The sequence below is a fragment of the Arvicanthis niloticus genome, chromosome 1 (assembly GCF_011762505.2).
Source record: "Arvicanthis niloticus isolate mArvNil1 chromosome 1, mArvNil1.pat.X, whole genome shotgun sequence".
NCBI lineage: Eukaryota > Metazoa > Chordata > Mammalia > Rodentia > Muridae > Arvicanthis > Arvicanthis niloticus.
In genome coordinates, this window is record NC_047658.1 from 99,826,827 (window position 1) to 99,843,485 (window position 16,659).

At 37.3% G+C, this 16,659-nt stretch overlaps 1 protein-coding gene across 8 annotated transcripts in view; it reads left to right on the plus strand.

Moving 5' to 3' along the window:
• The window catches only part of Zranb1 (zinc finger RANBP2-type containing 1), a 56,834-nt gene that overhangs the window by 15,072 nt on the left and 25,103 nt on the right, over window positions 1–16,659 (plus strand). For 6 of the 8 annotated variants that reach the window (XM_076912141.1, XM_076912133.1, XM_076912147.1 and 3 more), the window contains 2 exons: window positions 2,410–2,574; window positions 3,971–4,821. In XM_076912141.1, the coding sequence (XP_076768256.1) occupies window positions 2,534–2,574; window positions 3,971–4,821 (892 nt within the window). In that variant the 5' untranslated portion in view covers window positions 2,410–2,533. The remainder of the gene's footprint in view (window positions 1–2,409; window positions 2,575–3,970; window positions 4,822–16,659) is intronic. The other 2 variants (XM_076912159.1, XM_034485999.2) reach the window with 1 other exon arrangement.

The window sequence follows — 16,659 nt, forward strand, 5'->3', positions numbered from 1 at the left end:
CTTTTTCAAAATGAAGCATTAGGTCTTAAGATCTGGGGGCTGGATAAATGGCTCAGTGGTTTAGGGTATATATACTTTGTGGTAGAGCACTTGATTTGATTTCCAGCTTACAGCCATCTGTTATTCCTCTTCTGGCCTCTGTAGGCATCTGCACTTATGTGCACCTATACCCACGTAGACACACAAGCATGCACAGTAAAAAAAGAAAACAACTGTTAAAAAATCTGTTTCAGGGGCTGGAGAGATGGCTCAGTGGTTAAGAGCACTGACTGCTCTTCCAGAGGTCCTGAGTTCAATTCCCAGTAACCACACGGTGGTTCACAACCATCTGTAATGGGATCCGATGCCTTCTTCTGGTGTGTCTGAAGATAGCTACAGTATTTTTAAAAAAAAAAAAAAAAAAAACCAAAACCATCTCAGAACTAGTTGCCTTGAAAATAATTTTATATATCTTATAAAATGTTGTGACAAATCAGGAAGAAAAAACACAGTGTTAGTTCTTAGGAATGTAAAATCATACATTGTCTTTACTTTGATTTACTGATTGCACAGATAAAAATGGCTCTATCAGATGAGCTTTTCTAATGGAATATAGTTTCCAGTTACTGAAATTCCGTATCCTGTTGAGTTTCAACTCCCCAGAATATGCATTTCTATAGAAAATAGTCTAGTGTGTTTCTTTCATCTTCCTTGAATTTCAATTTGGAATTGCAGTTACCTATATTTTCAGAATGGCAGGAAAATTCTTCATTTATGATAGTCATGATGATAATTATGTAGTGCTGAAATTTAACTCAGGGCCTTGCATATAGGTAACATGCTTTTCACTGACCTCTGCCTCCAAGCCAGTCTTGATATGATTATTGTTATTTTGAATTTTACTACATTAAAAATTCATTTTGTGTGCTTGTATGAGTTGTTTACCTTGGCAAGCATGGGAAGGTCAGAGGACAACTTGTAGGAGTCAGTTCTTTCCATCTAGTATGTGGATCCTAGGAATTAATTCAGGTCATCAGACTTGGCAGCAGGTACCTTTAACTATTGAGCCATCTTGTTCCAGTATGGTTGTGTCAGTGGCAGTTCTTTGTTTTTGTCAGCCTTGAAAATTTAAGTATGTTATGACAGTGTACTGGTTCCATGGAGATTATCTAAAGTCAGATTCCATTACTGTTAGTGGAGCATGCAGTACAAGCACATACAAACATGCATCAAAGCAAGCACAGATTTTGAATTTAAATATTTTAAATGAAATAATGGAGTTGGTTTAGTATATGTTTATGAAATTTGTTTTTGTTAATAGTATCTTTGTGCATGCTTGTTATAATTTCAAATACCATGAATAAGAAATTGATTTACATTTTATTTCCCAAAAATTAATGCCTAATGAATATGAATATTGCCATTAAATTTTTGTTGTCCACTTTATGTATGCTTGTGTGATTATAATTCCCTGATACGGAACACACTTTCAGATCACTATTAGATGTTTTACAGTCAGTATGTACAAAGTAAAATTTAAAAATTTAAGTAAGGGGCTGGAAGGATGCCTCAGTGGTAAAGCATTTGTTTCATAAGCACAGAATCTGAGTTTGATTCCTGTACTCAGGTTAAAAGGCAGTACTTTGTGTTCTTGGAACTCCAGTGCTGGGGAGGCTGAGTAGGAGGCTCACTGACTAGCCAATTTAGCCTAATTGGTGAGCTCCAGGCCAGTAAGAGAGCCTGTCTCAAAGGAGGTAGATGGCGTTCCTGAGGATCATACCTGAGGTTATTGTCTGGCTGCCATGTGTACATTTGCACCTGAGCACGCGCGCGCGCACACACACACACACACACACACATATACACACTTTTTAAAAATGTCCAGACAAGATCATTTAAATTACCTGGTTTTGAAAGAAGCAGGAAAGACCCAAACAAATGCAATTACAGCAAAAAAAGATTTCAAACTAAATTGTAAGTAATTATTTTTTTTTTTTTACTTATTTGGATCATCTCACCTTTTCCTTTACAGTAGGACAATTGAAATTGATTCAACACTGCTCAGACTCATTGTTGGTTTTATTGGTACATGCCTACAACCACAGGTATTTAGGAAGCTGAGACAGAAGAACTACAAGTTTGAGGCTAGTCTGGGCTATATGTGGAGACCCTAGCTCCAAAAAATAAGGAAACATGCATACACATGTGCCTGTGCACACAATACATTGTGTAGGAAATTTCTTCATGTTTAATTTGGCTGATTAGCCCAATAAATTAGCTGTTTTTATTGCATTGTTAAAGTAAAGTTTTAAATAGTATGTTATTAAAATAAGTATAATTAAAATAGAATGGATTAAAATTAAGGCTTTCTAAACATACTTTTGAATATAGAAGGCTATAAGTGAAATTCAGTTTTGGTCTCCTTTACAGGAATAGCTATTCACAGTCAGACAGAACCACTTACACGTTTTGCAGTATCTTCCGAGGAAGTCAGAATCTGAGCCAGCATGAAGATTGAATCTTGTCTTTGGTCTGATTTACCTTTATTGTAACCATGTGCAAGGTGGAGGTTATAGCATGGAAACTAAAATCTTAGTAAGTGTGATTTTTTTTTTTTTTTTTTAAATTTTAGCTATCCAATAGTATCCTTTCTGTGGTGAAGTTGTCCTCTTAGCAAAGGTCACTGTGTATATGGGGTGTAGATATAATAGGTAGGAACAGAATACACTTATAAAGTGATTTGGCTTTCTAGGTTTAGAAATAAGGAGAAATACCTATCACTCTGCCTAGGACCATTTCCTCTTTTCCTGGTTAAAATAAGTCATGGGGAGGTACTAAATTTAGAATAGATTGAAAAATTGAGAGGTCGTTTAGTGTTCTAATTTGTCATTAAAATATCAAGTTTGCCATATAAACTGCTTCACTTATGAATTAGTTGTCATTATATTATGAAATAGTAAAGTCTTCATTATTGTGTAGTGTTAGTAAATCCACTGTAGAAGCCTGGGAATATTTATTAACTTATTTGCCTCTCATTATGTAGCCCAAGCTAGCTTCAATCTCAAGTTCCTCCTGCTTCAGCCTCCTAGGTGCTAGGATTACAGGCATGTTCCAGCCCTCCCACCTTCTAGGACTTCTTAGATAGCAAGTATGTTTTTAATATAAATAAAAATTTTAGTGTATATTAATTTTTCAGATATCAAATATGAACATTTAGAAATAGATTGGCATGATTATGCTAATAGTTTTCTTAGAGATGGTCTGTCCATTTGAATTTCTTGAGAGTATAAGTAATGTAGAAATTTTTTTTAATGTTCCAAATATAATTAGATTTTGAGGATACAGAATATCAGAACTATTTCTAGTTTATCAGGTTATTTTGTTAATTGTGATTAGTGCTCATCAGCATCTTTCTTTTCTATCTGTGGTAATTCAAAGCAGTGAATAACTAGCACTTTCAAGCTATTTTCCCTCCTTAGCAAGGATAATTAGGAAGGACTTTGATCTTCTGAATTCATGGATTAGACATACTACAAATAGTACAATCCACATTGTTTGCAGTTTGTGAGTGGTTATGTTTAAGGTTCTATTTGGCTTGTGTTTTTTTCTTGCTTGCTTGTCTTTTTAACTTTTCCTAAACTAATGGTGACAACCGACTTAAAATTGAGTAATTTCTATTAGTGACTCATCTATTTTTATCTTCTTTCCCTGTAGAAAGAATCTGTATTCATCTCCTTTTATTACTTTTCAGCAGTCCAAAGTAAACTTTCATTAAACTCTGAAGTCTTAAGAGCTTTTTTTGGGAATTTATCTTTACTATTTTTTGGAAATTCCAAAACAAAAGTAGAATAATCCAATAAGAAATTTACGTGTGTCTTTTAAGAAATATATATTTTCTAAGTTGAAGGGTGTTTTTGTATTTTGGGGGCATATTTTCAGAGATGGAATTATGTAGCTATTATTTTAATAACAATGTCCTAATTATTTATAGCTTCCTGCCTGACATAACTCACTTCAAGAAGTACACAATGTCAGAACATGGAATTAAGTGGGCCTGTGAATATTGTACGTATGAAAACTGGCCATCTGCAATCAAGTGTACTATGTGTCGTGCCCAGAGACCCAGTGGAACAATTATTACAGAAGATCCATTTAAAAGTGGTTCAAGTGATGTTGGTAGAGATTGGGATCCTTCTAGCACTGAAGGTGGAAGTAGTCCTTTGATATGTCCAGACTCTAGTGCAAGACCAAGGGTTAAGTCTTCATACAGCATGGAAAATGCAAATAAATGGTCATGCCACATGTGTACATATTTGAACTGGCCAAGAGCAATCAGATGTACTCAGTGCTTATCCCAACGTAGGACCAGGAGTCCCACAGAATCTCCTCAATCCTCAGGATCTGGTTCAAGACCAGTTGCTTTTTCTGTTGATCCGTGTGAAGAGTACAATGATAGAAATAAACTGAATACAAGGACCCAGCATTGGACTTGTTCTGTATGCACATATGAAAACTGGGCTAAGGCTAAAAAATGTGTTGTTTGTGATCATCCCAGACCTAATAACATTGAAGCAATAGAGTTGGCAGAGACTGAAGAGGCTTCTTCAATAATAAATGAGCAAGACAGAGCTCGATGGAGGGGAGGCTGCAGTAGTGGTAATAGCCAAAGAAGATCACCTCCAACTATGAAACGGGACTCTGAAGTGAAAATGGATTTTCAGAGGATTGAATTGGCTGGTGCTGTTGGTACCAAGGAGGAACTTGAAGTGGACTTTAAAAAACTAAAGCAGATTAAAAATAGGATGAAAAAGACTGATTGGCTATTCCTCAATGCCTGTGTGGGTAAGTTTCTGGTTTTTTGTTTGTTTTGTTCTTTTGTTCATGTGTTTGTTTTTTGCCTTATTTTGAATAAGATAGGAAAAGGCATTTCATTGAAAATGGCTTGAAAAATAAAAAGGAGGGTCAGTATTATTACTTTGCATTTGACTTATTTGGTGCTATAGTTGATACACACATGCATAAAGTTCTGTATTTGTGACCGTGTCTGCCTTGTACCAAAGGGTCCACATTTACTTGTGTACATGCTTATCATCAAGAGAAAGCTTTTAAGTTAAAGAGACTGTTAACACATCTGTGAGAAAGTATATACTCAGAATTTGAAATTGTTTCTCTTATTTATTGTAACAAGATGTGACAGAGGAACACCAGCTGCTGTTTCTGAAGTGTGAGCATCTTATGATGATAGAGGCTTTAGTCAGAAGTTAAAAATGCCATAAAAATGTGTGACTCCAAGAAGTTGAACAAATATAATATTGACCTTGAAAATGCTGATGTTAACTTAATATGAATGTCATGTAGTAAATATTTACATACTTGGTAGAACTGAATTCACATAGCCAGCTGATTCCATAGTTCAGATTATGATTTATGTGTATTGTGTTTTTAGTGCTTTCATAAAGAAACATATAATATTGGGCCTGGCTGTTTGTTTAGAGATGTTAAAGGACAGAAACACGTGAGAGGGGGGTTTTTTTTTCTCCAGCCACTAGCTTAATGAGTTAATAATTTGTGCTATAAATCATAAAAGCTGTTACTTTGAATTCTATTTTGTTTTGAGACAGGGGTTTCTACACAGCCTTGATTGTCCTGAAACTCATTATATAGACCAGGCTGCCCTCAAATTCACAGAATACTCCCAGCAGAAGGTGTTCACTTGATTTTAAAAGTCTCCCCTCCCATCATTAGATCAGTTTGGATTTTATTTAAACGATTGCTATGGGCTGCTTACTTTGATGTTCACTTTTGTTTAGAAATATTTGAGTGATTTGTAAAGTTAAACCTGGTGTGGAACAATAGCTAACCTCCACTCCCCATGTGATTTATCCTTTTGGATGTAGCCCCGTGAGTATGGGGATCTGTATCTGTAGATGTAGTGCTCAAGAAACCGGAAGTTTCTCTGGGCTAGAGACATGGCTCAGCACCAGAGCACTTGTTATTCTTCCAGAGGACCTGAATTTGGTTCTCAGCACACATATCAGATGGCTTACAACCATCCATAACTCCAGCTTTAGGGGATCTAATACTTCTGACTTTCATGGGAACCTGTACCCAGGTGTACATAGATAGCCACATGTACACACACCTACATATAATTTAAAATAATAATAAATCTTAAAAACAAAAGAGATCTGAGTTTTAAACATTTTTTTAAAAAATTCACGTGTTTGGTTGTTTTGCCTGCATATATGTCTGCATCACATGTGCAGTCCCTTGCACAGGCCAGAAGGGCAATGAATTCCCTGGAACTAGAGTTAAGGAGGATTGGGAATTGCATTGTGAGTGTTGGGAACTGAACTGTAAGCCTCTGGAGAGCAGTCAGTGCTCTTAACCCATCTTTTCAGCTCTGAAATCTGAGGTGGGCTTTATTTTTTTGTTTGTTTTTGTTTTTAATTTATAATGTCAAAAAGTATGTCCCAGCAGTTTGAAGCTTAGCCCTAGCTTCTAGAGTTTAGGCATAGTAGCACTTGGCAACTGTTCCAATTTTCTCCCCTTTGAGCTATGAACCATACATAGTCTGTTGACTTTGTTGTCTCATTTCACCCCTTTTCTAGGGGTTCTTTACTACTATTTTCCTACTGGGATCAAATTTATATATTCAACACTACTTGATACATTCATATTATTATCTATACAGTCATCTTTGCCTAGCCTTAAAACATTTTTGCCACTTATAAGAAACTTTTACCTATTAGGCAGTTAATACCTTCTTCTCTCCACCTCCATCCCATTAATCTATTTTCTGTTAAAAATATCACAAAAATGTGGCTCCAAGAGGTTGAATTAGCATAATACTGACCTTTAGAATATGTCATTCATATTAATGAATTATATGATCTTTTCTGGTAACTGTGATTGTCTTCATTACTTCTATGCCTTTGTAACACTTAAAATTATATTTGAAGTGGTAGTATACTATATGTAAATTACATTTGCAGTGGTAGTATGCAATCTATATTTTAATCATGGTTAAAATACAAATAGTATACATAAGTTTATAGACGGGATAAACTAACTTCTTTACCCTTTTGGTAGGGTATTGCATTCTTTTAGGAATCAAGGGTTTTTAGTGTTATAAGTCAGATGATCCTAGGATAAGAAATGCTTTAAATTTTTTTCCCCTCTGGAAGTACCAGGTAGACCAGTCAGCATATTTGTCTTTATGGCTGCTAGTATTTCATGTCTTTATGACTATTCTTTTTTCTTTATACTATGTTTTATTTTATTTTACATGTTCTTAATTCTTTTGAATTCCCATTCCAATTTCTGTATCTTAACAGCTCTGAGTTCATTTTTAAATGTATGGCCAGTCTTGATTCATTTACAGGTTCCTTTGTTCATAGGGTGTTGTTTTGGTTCATTTTTAGTCCCCCCCCCCCTTGAGACTCACTAAGAGTCACATGGGTAGACGGGGTGGGATTCAAACTCGGAAAGTTGGGCACGTCTGCCACCAGAAGGCGGGGCCAGAGCCATGCGCCACTGCATGCTTGCTTTGGTTCATTTTTGTGCCTCTTGGTAAGGTAGATTCTATCTTTGCCATTAGTTGAATAATGTTGTTAACCATAACATCAAAAGTGGACCTGTGTCTGTTGGGTAGTCCTATTCTGATGTGTAAATATCATTCCACTGTGTTAACTTTAAAAAAATTCCTGTTAACATTACATTAGATTAATTAAAAAAAAACAAAAGCACCTGACTGATAGGCTGATAGAAAAGGTAGCATGTACTGAAAAGGAATACCTCCACCCCTTTGCCTGTGTTACATTCTCAGATCTTGTTAGATGTGAGGACATTATGACTTATTGATACTGTGCATCAAAAATCATCTATAGTGCTGGGCATGGTGACACAACCTTTAACTCCAGCAGTCAGGCCAAGGCAGGTGGATTTTTGTGATGAGCTCTGGGCCAGCTAAAACTACACAGTGAGGCCTTGTTGTCTCCAAAAATATGGTGTGTGTGTGTGTGTGTGTGTGTGTGTGTGTGTGTTAAGCAGGGATACTAAACATAAAATTGTATCCTGAATGTAAATTGTGAAATATTCTTGAAATTGGAAAAAAATTCTCACGATTAGGCCAGCTTGGAAGTTGATAAAATAAAATTGAGGAAGGTTGACTTGTTGAGAAAACATCAACAGTGTTGAGCACACAAAATGTCTGTGGTTATTGGATGTAAAGGCCACATCAGTCATGTTGTGATACGAGATGGCAGTGCCCAAATGTGCTGTCAAGTCAAAGTGTTAGCTGGGGTTGGGAACTACGATGGTAAAAGCAAAGCTCTCTTGTCTTCCCTGTTAGATAGCATGCAGCTAGAACACCCAGTAGAGCAGAATACCTAATAAATACACAGTTTGTGTTCTGGAGCTGAATTGAAACAGTCACCAGTGAAATTGTACTCCAAGTTGTAACTCATGTTGAAAGACACAAGGCTGCATATTATAACTCATCATTAAGTCTGTACTTACAACACATGTAGCACTTGAACCCTAGACTTACATTCTTTATTTACTAAAATCTCCTCTAGAGTATCTTAATATTTCAAACTCACCTTGGAGCCAGTGATGGATTGGGCTCTTTCTGCCCTTATTTTTTTTTTTTTTGGAGACAGGGTCTGATCGTGAGGTTCATTATCATATTTGGTTTTGTGTGGAGCTTATTTCTTCATTTCTTTTTAAAGTAAAGATTTATTTTTATTTTATTTTGCCATTTTTAGACAGTGTCTCACTATATAGTTCGGGCTGTCCTCAGACTCACAGAGATATACCTGCCTCTGCTTCCCAAGTGCTGGGATTACAGGAATACACCACTACTCCTGGCTTATCTTTATTTTTAATTATGTATCTAGGTATGTGGTATTTGCACATGAGTGCAAGTGCTCCCAGAAGCCAGAAGTGTAAGTTGTTCTAGATCTGGAGTTATAGATGGTTGTGAGTTTCCCAGGGTGGGTCCTGGAAGCTGGACTTGGGTCTTCTGCAAGAGCAGTATGAACTCTTAATCATTGAGACATCATCATTCAAGCCCTTCTTTTACCCTATTTCTATTTGCCAGAAAATCCTGTTGATTCTACCATCATAATATTTAGAACCTAGCCATTTCTCTGGTCTAAAGCATGTTGTTATCTTCCTTTCTGTTCCTGATTGTCTCTGTGTGTTTGTGAGCGCGCGCGAGCGCATACATCAGTATGTAGTCAAAGAGGCTACAGGTTGATGATAGATATTTTTCTTGATCTCTTTTCCACCTTAATTTTTAAGATGAGGTTTCTTCATCAGCTGGCTAGACTGGCTGCCTATTGAGCTCCAGGGACTTTCCTGTCTACTTCAGTAGTTCTGCCATTATGGTTTTTTTTCAAAGGTGCTGGGCATCTCAACTCAGGGCCTTTATGGTTGAGTGGCAAGTGCAGCTGATTGAGCCGTCTTTCACCTGTCTTTTAAATTTTCTTTTTCTTATTTTCTTGAGATGAGGTCTTTCTATGTAGCCTTGGTTGTGCTGGAACTCACTATTTAGACCAGGCTTGCCTCCATCTCACAGACATCTGCCTGCCACCAACTAGGTCTCAATCAGTCCAGGTTGGCTTTGAACAGACCACGTAGTTTTCCTAATCTTCCTGCTTCTACCTTCTGGCTGGTAACAATCTGTTCACGTGCTCCAGAGTAAGTAAAGTTTTTCAAAGACTCCATAAGGTCATCTTTGCATTCTGACACCCTCACTCCCCCCTCCCCCCATTGTTTACCTGGGGATTCATCTGCTGCCATACTTGGCTAATAGTATTCTGGCAAACGTTTCTCACTCTTTCTTTCTGTTTTCTCCTTTTCTTTCTCATTTCTTCAACACTGGGGATTGAATACAGGGCTTTGGGTATACTGAGCAGGTGCTTGTCCACTTTTTTTACTTTTGCTTCTGAGACATGTCCTCTAAAAGCTGTCCAAGCTAGCCTTGAACTCACGGTGTAGCCCAGGGAGGCTTTCACTTGTGATATTCCTGCCTTCAGAGTGTCTGTACCACCATATCTGGTAGCTATCTTTATTTTGTTTTTCATAGAACAACCTCACAGACCTTTCCTCTGTCTGAATTGAATAGTTTGTTAAATTGGCTTCTTTGGGTCTTTTTTATACTAATTTTTTTGTCCTGGGAATCAAACGCAGGGTTTTGAACATGCTAGCTAAGTGTTTTATCACTGAGCTAATACCATGGCCAGCCTTGAGTCTTTCTCATATGATGCCTTCTCAGGGAGACCCTTCTAACTGATGTATTTACCATTCCACCCCTGCCCTGTCCCACTGCTACTATTCTTTCTTTTTTAATCAACTTTTAAAAATTTAATCATTTTTTTAAAATCATCATTTTGTGGAATACAAAATATTTTTTGCCATTTTCTGATGTGATTTTCATCTTGTTTGCTATTTGTATTTCCTTTGAGATTTGTGCTTCTTGAGTGTCAGGGATTCTGTTTTGTTCATAGTTGTAGCCTCATGCCTAGAAAGGTCCATCCTCAATATTGTATCATGTGTGAAAGTGGGTTATCTTTCTAAAGTATAGTAAGGTATTAAAATGAGCTTTTTTGTTAGCTGCAAATATCTTTATATTTGCTTTAATATCATTTCAATTCTTATAACTTAATTCTGTGAAAAATCAGTATCTGAGGCGGTTTCCATCTTAATGCCAGTTATGTTTTTACCCCCTTGCTAGAATCCTGTGTACTGAGCCCAAGCTAGTTTGCCCAATTGTGACTGTAAAAAACACAGCTTGATGATATAAGATTTGTCAGAATATGTTTGTCCATTTGGTTTATAAGCACCTTGTCCATTAAAAAAAATTACTGTGTAGGTTTTCTGCATGAAAAAAAAAAATGGTTAACAGGGCTGGGGAGATGGCTCAGTGAGTTGTTGCCTAAGCATGAGGACCTGAGTTCAGATTCCACATACCCATGGAATAAACAAAAGTTTGGTCCTGTAATGCCTTGCTATAATCTCAGAGCTGGAAAGTAAAGATACAAGGAGTCTAGGTGCTTTTCCAGCCAACCAGCCAGTCTAGGAGAAAGGTCCCAGAAAATAAGATAATGATAGAAGAAGACACCTGATGCCATTCTCTGGCATCATTCTCCACACATGCACATAAATGCAAGCCCATCTTCACACATGTGCATATACTTGCATGTAACACACATATAAATAATAATAAAAAACACAACTTAGGTATTAACGGTAGAGGGATAGATATTTGCAACTTGTCTATTGAAGATTTTTTTTCAAGGAAGTAAACTGGTAAAATTGTACTAGTGGTATTTTTTTCTTTCTCTGTGGAATACAAAGCTACTAAACAGTGTAATCAGTCACATTTTTGTCATTAAAAATTTAGTTTTGAAATCCATATGTAGTTAAATGAAAAGGATATTTTACAATAATGCAAACAAAATTAGATTAAATTACACTGAAGAAAATCAGGCTAGTTTTTGAGAGATTGTTATACTATTAGTTGGGATGGTATAAGGTTGTTATATCAAGAAAATAAACATGTTAAAACAAAATAAAACTGTTGAAGACACTCTGGGCTCATTGATTCTTTTGAGACTAGGCTGTCTAATTAGCTTATGCTGGCCCCAAATTCTGGATCCTTCCACGTCTAACTTTTGACTACTGGGATTAGAGGAATATATCATCATACTGGGCTCCTCAATTTTAAGGGAAAAAGCTTCATTGTTATAACTCAAGAAATATATAGTAACTTGTTAGAACAGCAATGGAAAATGAATAAAACTTTTAACTATATTTAAAAATTAAAAAATATTTATTTTATGTGTATAAGTGTTTTTCATTTATGTGTGCATGTATGTGTATTATGTATGTAACTAGTGCCCATGGAGGTCAGAAGATGGTCTTGGAGTTATGGCTCACTGGCTGTGTGCTACCATGGGTGCTGGAAACTGATCCTGGGTCTTGAAAGAACAACAAGTGCTCTTAATTACTGAGCCATCTCTTCAATTCTCAATTAATTGGGGAGAGGGAACGAGCAACAGAAAGATTATATTTAGTTTATACCACTTCTCAGATATTTTAGAGTTTTTTTGTTGTGTAGTGGAAGACATTGTGCAGAGGCTGACTTGAGGAGGAGGAAGGCATGCGGCTGCTAGTCTTTTCTTCACAAAGGTGGTTGACATTTCTGTATCGATAGAGTACTAGATTGAAAGGATCAGTTTCTTTAACTTTTGAATAGTATTTGATGCTTGTGAATCCTAATGTTTTCAGTCTGCCCCCCCCCCCTTTTTTTTTTGAAGGTAGTAAAATAAATACACATATAGGAAGCTTATTGTCTCCTAGGGTAGTCTGTCTCCTGCTGATAGTTCACATCTTTCCAGGAGTCAGTCACATTATTTACACTTAATGCTTTCTGTGTTGTTTCTGTATTTTTTTTCCAGCCAATGTACTACATATACTAAACTGTTTGGACAATTTATTTTTCATCTTTAGAAATCTTCCCTTCTTAAGGAATTGCTTTGTAGTCATTACTTCTATGTTGTGGGCTCAATAGCAGATCTTCGTTCTAACGTGTCAGTTTTAGAAATCATTCCTTGGGAATTTAGAAAGGAAGTTAATAAAATAGTTCACTACCTTGTTAGTTTCAGTTGTGATCAGTTGTGGTTGAGTGTTAAATTATGAAATTTAATTTTTTTTTGAGACAGGGTCTCATGTATATGTCCAGGTTTGCTGCCAGCTGTCTTTGTAGTGAAGAGTGACTTTGAATTCCTGTCCCTTATGCTTCTACTTTTTGAGTGCTCTGAATGCCTGGTGAACTTTGTTTGTTTGTTTGTTTGTTTGTTTGTTTTTTGCATCGAACATTTACTGATGGTATTTAAGAGAGTACGGAGGGCTCCCGAGGCCCCTCCTGTTGTTATGGGGATCTGGGATGGAAATTGTGAGGGAAATGCTCAGTGTTGGGGACAGGGACTCCTCAGCAACCGAGGGCCTCTCTCTTGCTCTCAGTGTCCTTGCTAGGGTGGGTGGTCTAGGGTTTCTTACTCCTTAAAGGCCATGCAGGCCATCTATGACTCTCTTGCTGTAGCCATATTCACTGTCATACCAGGAAATGAGCTTTACAAGGTTGTCATTGAGAGCAATGCCAGCCCCAGCATCAAAGGTGGGAGAGAGAGAGTTGCTGTTGAAGTTGCAGGAGACAACCTGGTCCTCAGTGTAGCCCAGGATGCCCTTCAGTGAGCCCTCAGATGCCTGCTTCACCACCTTCTTGATGTCATCATACTTGGCAGGTTTCTCTAGGTGGTATGTCAGATCCACAACGGATACATTGGGGGTAGGAACATGAAAGGCCATGCCAGTGAGCTGTTCATTCAGCTCTGGGATGACCTTGCCCACAGCCTTGGCAGCACCAGTGGACATAGAGATGATGTTCTGGGCAGTCCCATGGCCATCACGCCACAGCTTTCCAGAGGGGCTATTCACAGTCTTCTGAGTGTACTTGGGCACATATATTCCCTCTTTTTCCATCATATATACACAACAACAGTAGTTAATAAATAAAGATTAAAAAAAGAACTAAATATGTAATGCAGATCTGAATTACTGTCTTAGTTTGCTCTTGCTGTCATAATATACTTTGACCAAAGCAACTTACAGAAGAAAGAGAGTTTGTTGTTTCAGTAGGTGATTCTATGAATGTCATGACAAGGAGCATGGCAGTACATAGGCAGGCATGGTGCTGGGGTTTGATCCCTGAGACTCACATGGTAGGAGAGAACTAGCTATTACAAGTTGCCCTCTGACCTCAGTACATATGCATATCTGTGCTTCACCCCTCCCCTGTGCATGGAATAAAAGGGGGAAAAAAGTAGAGAATGGTAAAGGAGTTGACCTAATTTTTACAGGCACATACACAAAACTTGTTAAGAGTCAAGAATGCACAGGTTGAAAGAATTCATCACAGTTGGACTGAAAAATAAAACATGGTAGAGGTAACCCGTAGAAAAGGGTGAACTATTTGAGGTCTATTCACCTGGATAAGGAAATTTAGCTCTCTATGTATCAGGGCAGCAGCAAACCTTTGAAACCTCTGAAGGGAATGCCTCCACCTAATTGATGGTTTAGGAAGACCATTCTGGCCACAATGTAAGAAAAAGTGAATGGGACCAACATTTGGGAGGAGCAGACCAGAGGTAGAACTAGCAAAAGTCAGAAGACTTTATGGCTGAGAGGAGGAGGAGGAGGAAAAAGAGGAGGAAGAGGAAGAGGAGGAGGAAGAGGAAGAAGAGGAGGAGGAGGAGGAAGATTTGTTGTAGTTGTTAAAAATAAGTTTTTTGGTTTGGACACCTGGGTTGGGTAGTTATATAGAGAGAAGATAGGAAAGGACAGGATTATTTTAGACATGATTTGAGGACATCTCATGTGTGTATTGTTGTGCATAAGGGCTTGAAACTGCTGTGCAGAATATCCAATCAATTTTGTTTGGGCCACCATTAGTTAAGCTGTGGAACCTTTTCCTGTAGTAGTAAATAATGGGGACTTTGCTGTTTTTATTTTTGGCTGAGAAGCAGATAGCTTTGTGCTCACTTGATGATTCACTGTCTGGATAACCAGCTTATGGTCCTCACATCATATGCTACCAAGTACAGCTCTGAATATGGCCCAATATAAATTGTAAACTGAAAATATTCAGAGATTTTTGTGTGTGATTTCCTTTCCTAACCTCCCTCAACTTGATTACATGCTTGTTTTATTTTTGCACGAAGGGGGTAGCGTGGGTTAGAGACCCTGGTTTTCTTGGAACTCAGTCTGTAGACTAGGCTGGCCTTGAACTCATAGAGATTTGCCTCCTTCTGCTTTCTGAGTACTGTGATTAAAGGTATGTGGCACCATGCATGGCTGATTACATGGTTTATGAACTGTGTGAACTTTGTAGATGACAAGGTTGTATCCTAGTGTCTTAGTTTGGGTTTTATTGCTGTGAAAAGACACCATAATCAAGGTAACTCTTATGAACAATAAAATTTAACTGGGCCTGGCTTTCAGGTTAAGAGATTCAGCCTGTTATCTAAGTGGGAAGCATGGCAGCATCCAGGTAGGCATGGTGTTGGAGGAGCAGAGAATTCTATATTTTGATTCAAAGGCAGGCAGAAGACTGTCTTTTGCAGGCAGCCAGGAGGATCTGATCTCTCTTCCACCCTGGGTGGAGCTTGAGCATAGGACATCAAAGCCCACCCCCATAGTAACACTTCCTCCAAGGTCACACCTACTCCAACAAGGTTACACCTCTTAATAGTGCTACTTCTCATGGGCCAAGCATATTCAAACCACCACACCTAGTGTCAGAAGGTTAGACACAGCTGCCAGGCCTTTCTAAAATGGTATAATTCTAAACAAAGTCAATCAGGATACTGTGGCAGTATAGGGAAATAAAAAAAAATTTTTTTTTTAAGACGGGGTTTCTCTGTGTAGCACTGGCTATTCTACCCTGGAACCTGCTTTATAGACCAGGCTGTATTTGAACTCAGATCTATCTGTCTCTGTTTCTTGAATGTATATGTGCCACCATGCCTGAGATTAAATTTTTGTTGCTGTTTGGAAGTTAGAGAACCTTTGGATTTGAGTGCACTGGTGAATATGGGTTTGGCATATACCATTTATGTAAAATTTAAAAGTACACTTTTAAAATTCTCCATTAAAAAAAAAAACTTTCCTTTCAGTTATATAGTTCAGTGATGTTGGTTATATTAAAATTGGAGGTCATGTTCATTTCTCTAACTTGCTAATATTTGTACGTATTTCTGATGACTTGTACTAAAGATGATTTTTATGATTTGTTCCTTTAAATTCTTTCATTATGCATTTTGTAGTATTTTTTTTCTGCCCATCAAGATCCTTTTTCTTTTGAAAGTACCTGTCATATTTACCCATGACTTTGTAATTTGTATTTTCACAATAGTTGGGTTAGTAGTCTGATCAAAGATAGAAGGAAGAAAGGAAGCACTCAGAGGTATAAATTATATTTGTTATAGTGCTGTAATTGTTAATAGGTAATTTTAAAGGTATTAGGAACTTTTTGGCTTCCTTACTTCATTGAACCTTTTATTTTCCTAAAGAGAATGTTTTAATGAACAGTGGGATTGAAAAGAAGTTAACCTTGATTATAGTTAGGTGTAAAAAAATTTTTCAGAGAGATGGTTTAGTTTGCTGCTTTTGCAGGGGACCTAGGTTTAGCTCCAAGTACTCACATTGCAGCTCACTGATTGTAATTTCAGTTTCAGGGATTTAACACCTTCTGGTCTCCTCTGGTGCCAGGCATGTACATAGTACATATGTATTCAGGAATGCAGGCAAAACACTCATACATATAAAATACAAATAATAATTATTTTCAGTTTCTGATACCTCATTGATTTTTTTTTGGAAGGTCGTTGTTCCGAAACACTGTTGAAGTAATAGAAATGGCAGATCTGAGCTTGTTGACATTGGTTATAATGTGAAAAATGCAATTAGGTAGTTTGTCTGGTCTGTTCAAATTATTTCTGTAATTATGTCTGTGAGTGTTTAAAGGCACAGTTAAAAATACAAAGGGCATTTAAAATAAAATTCAGCTTTTCATCTTGGAGAGATGGCTTAAATGGGTAAGAGTGCTTGCTG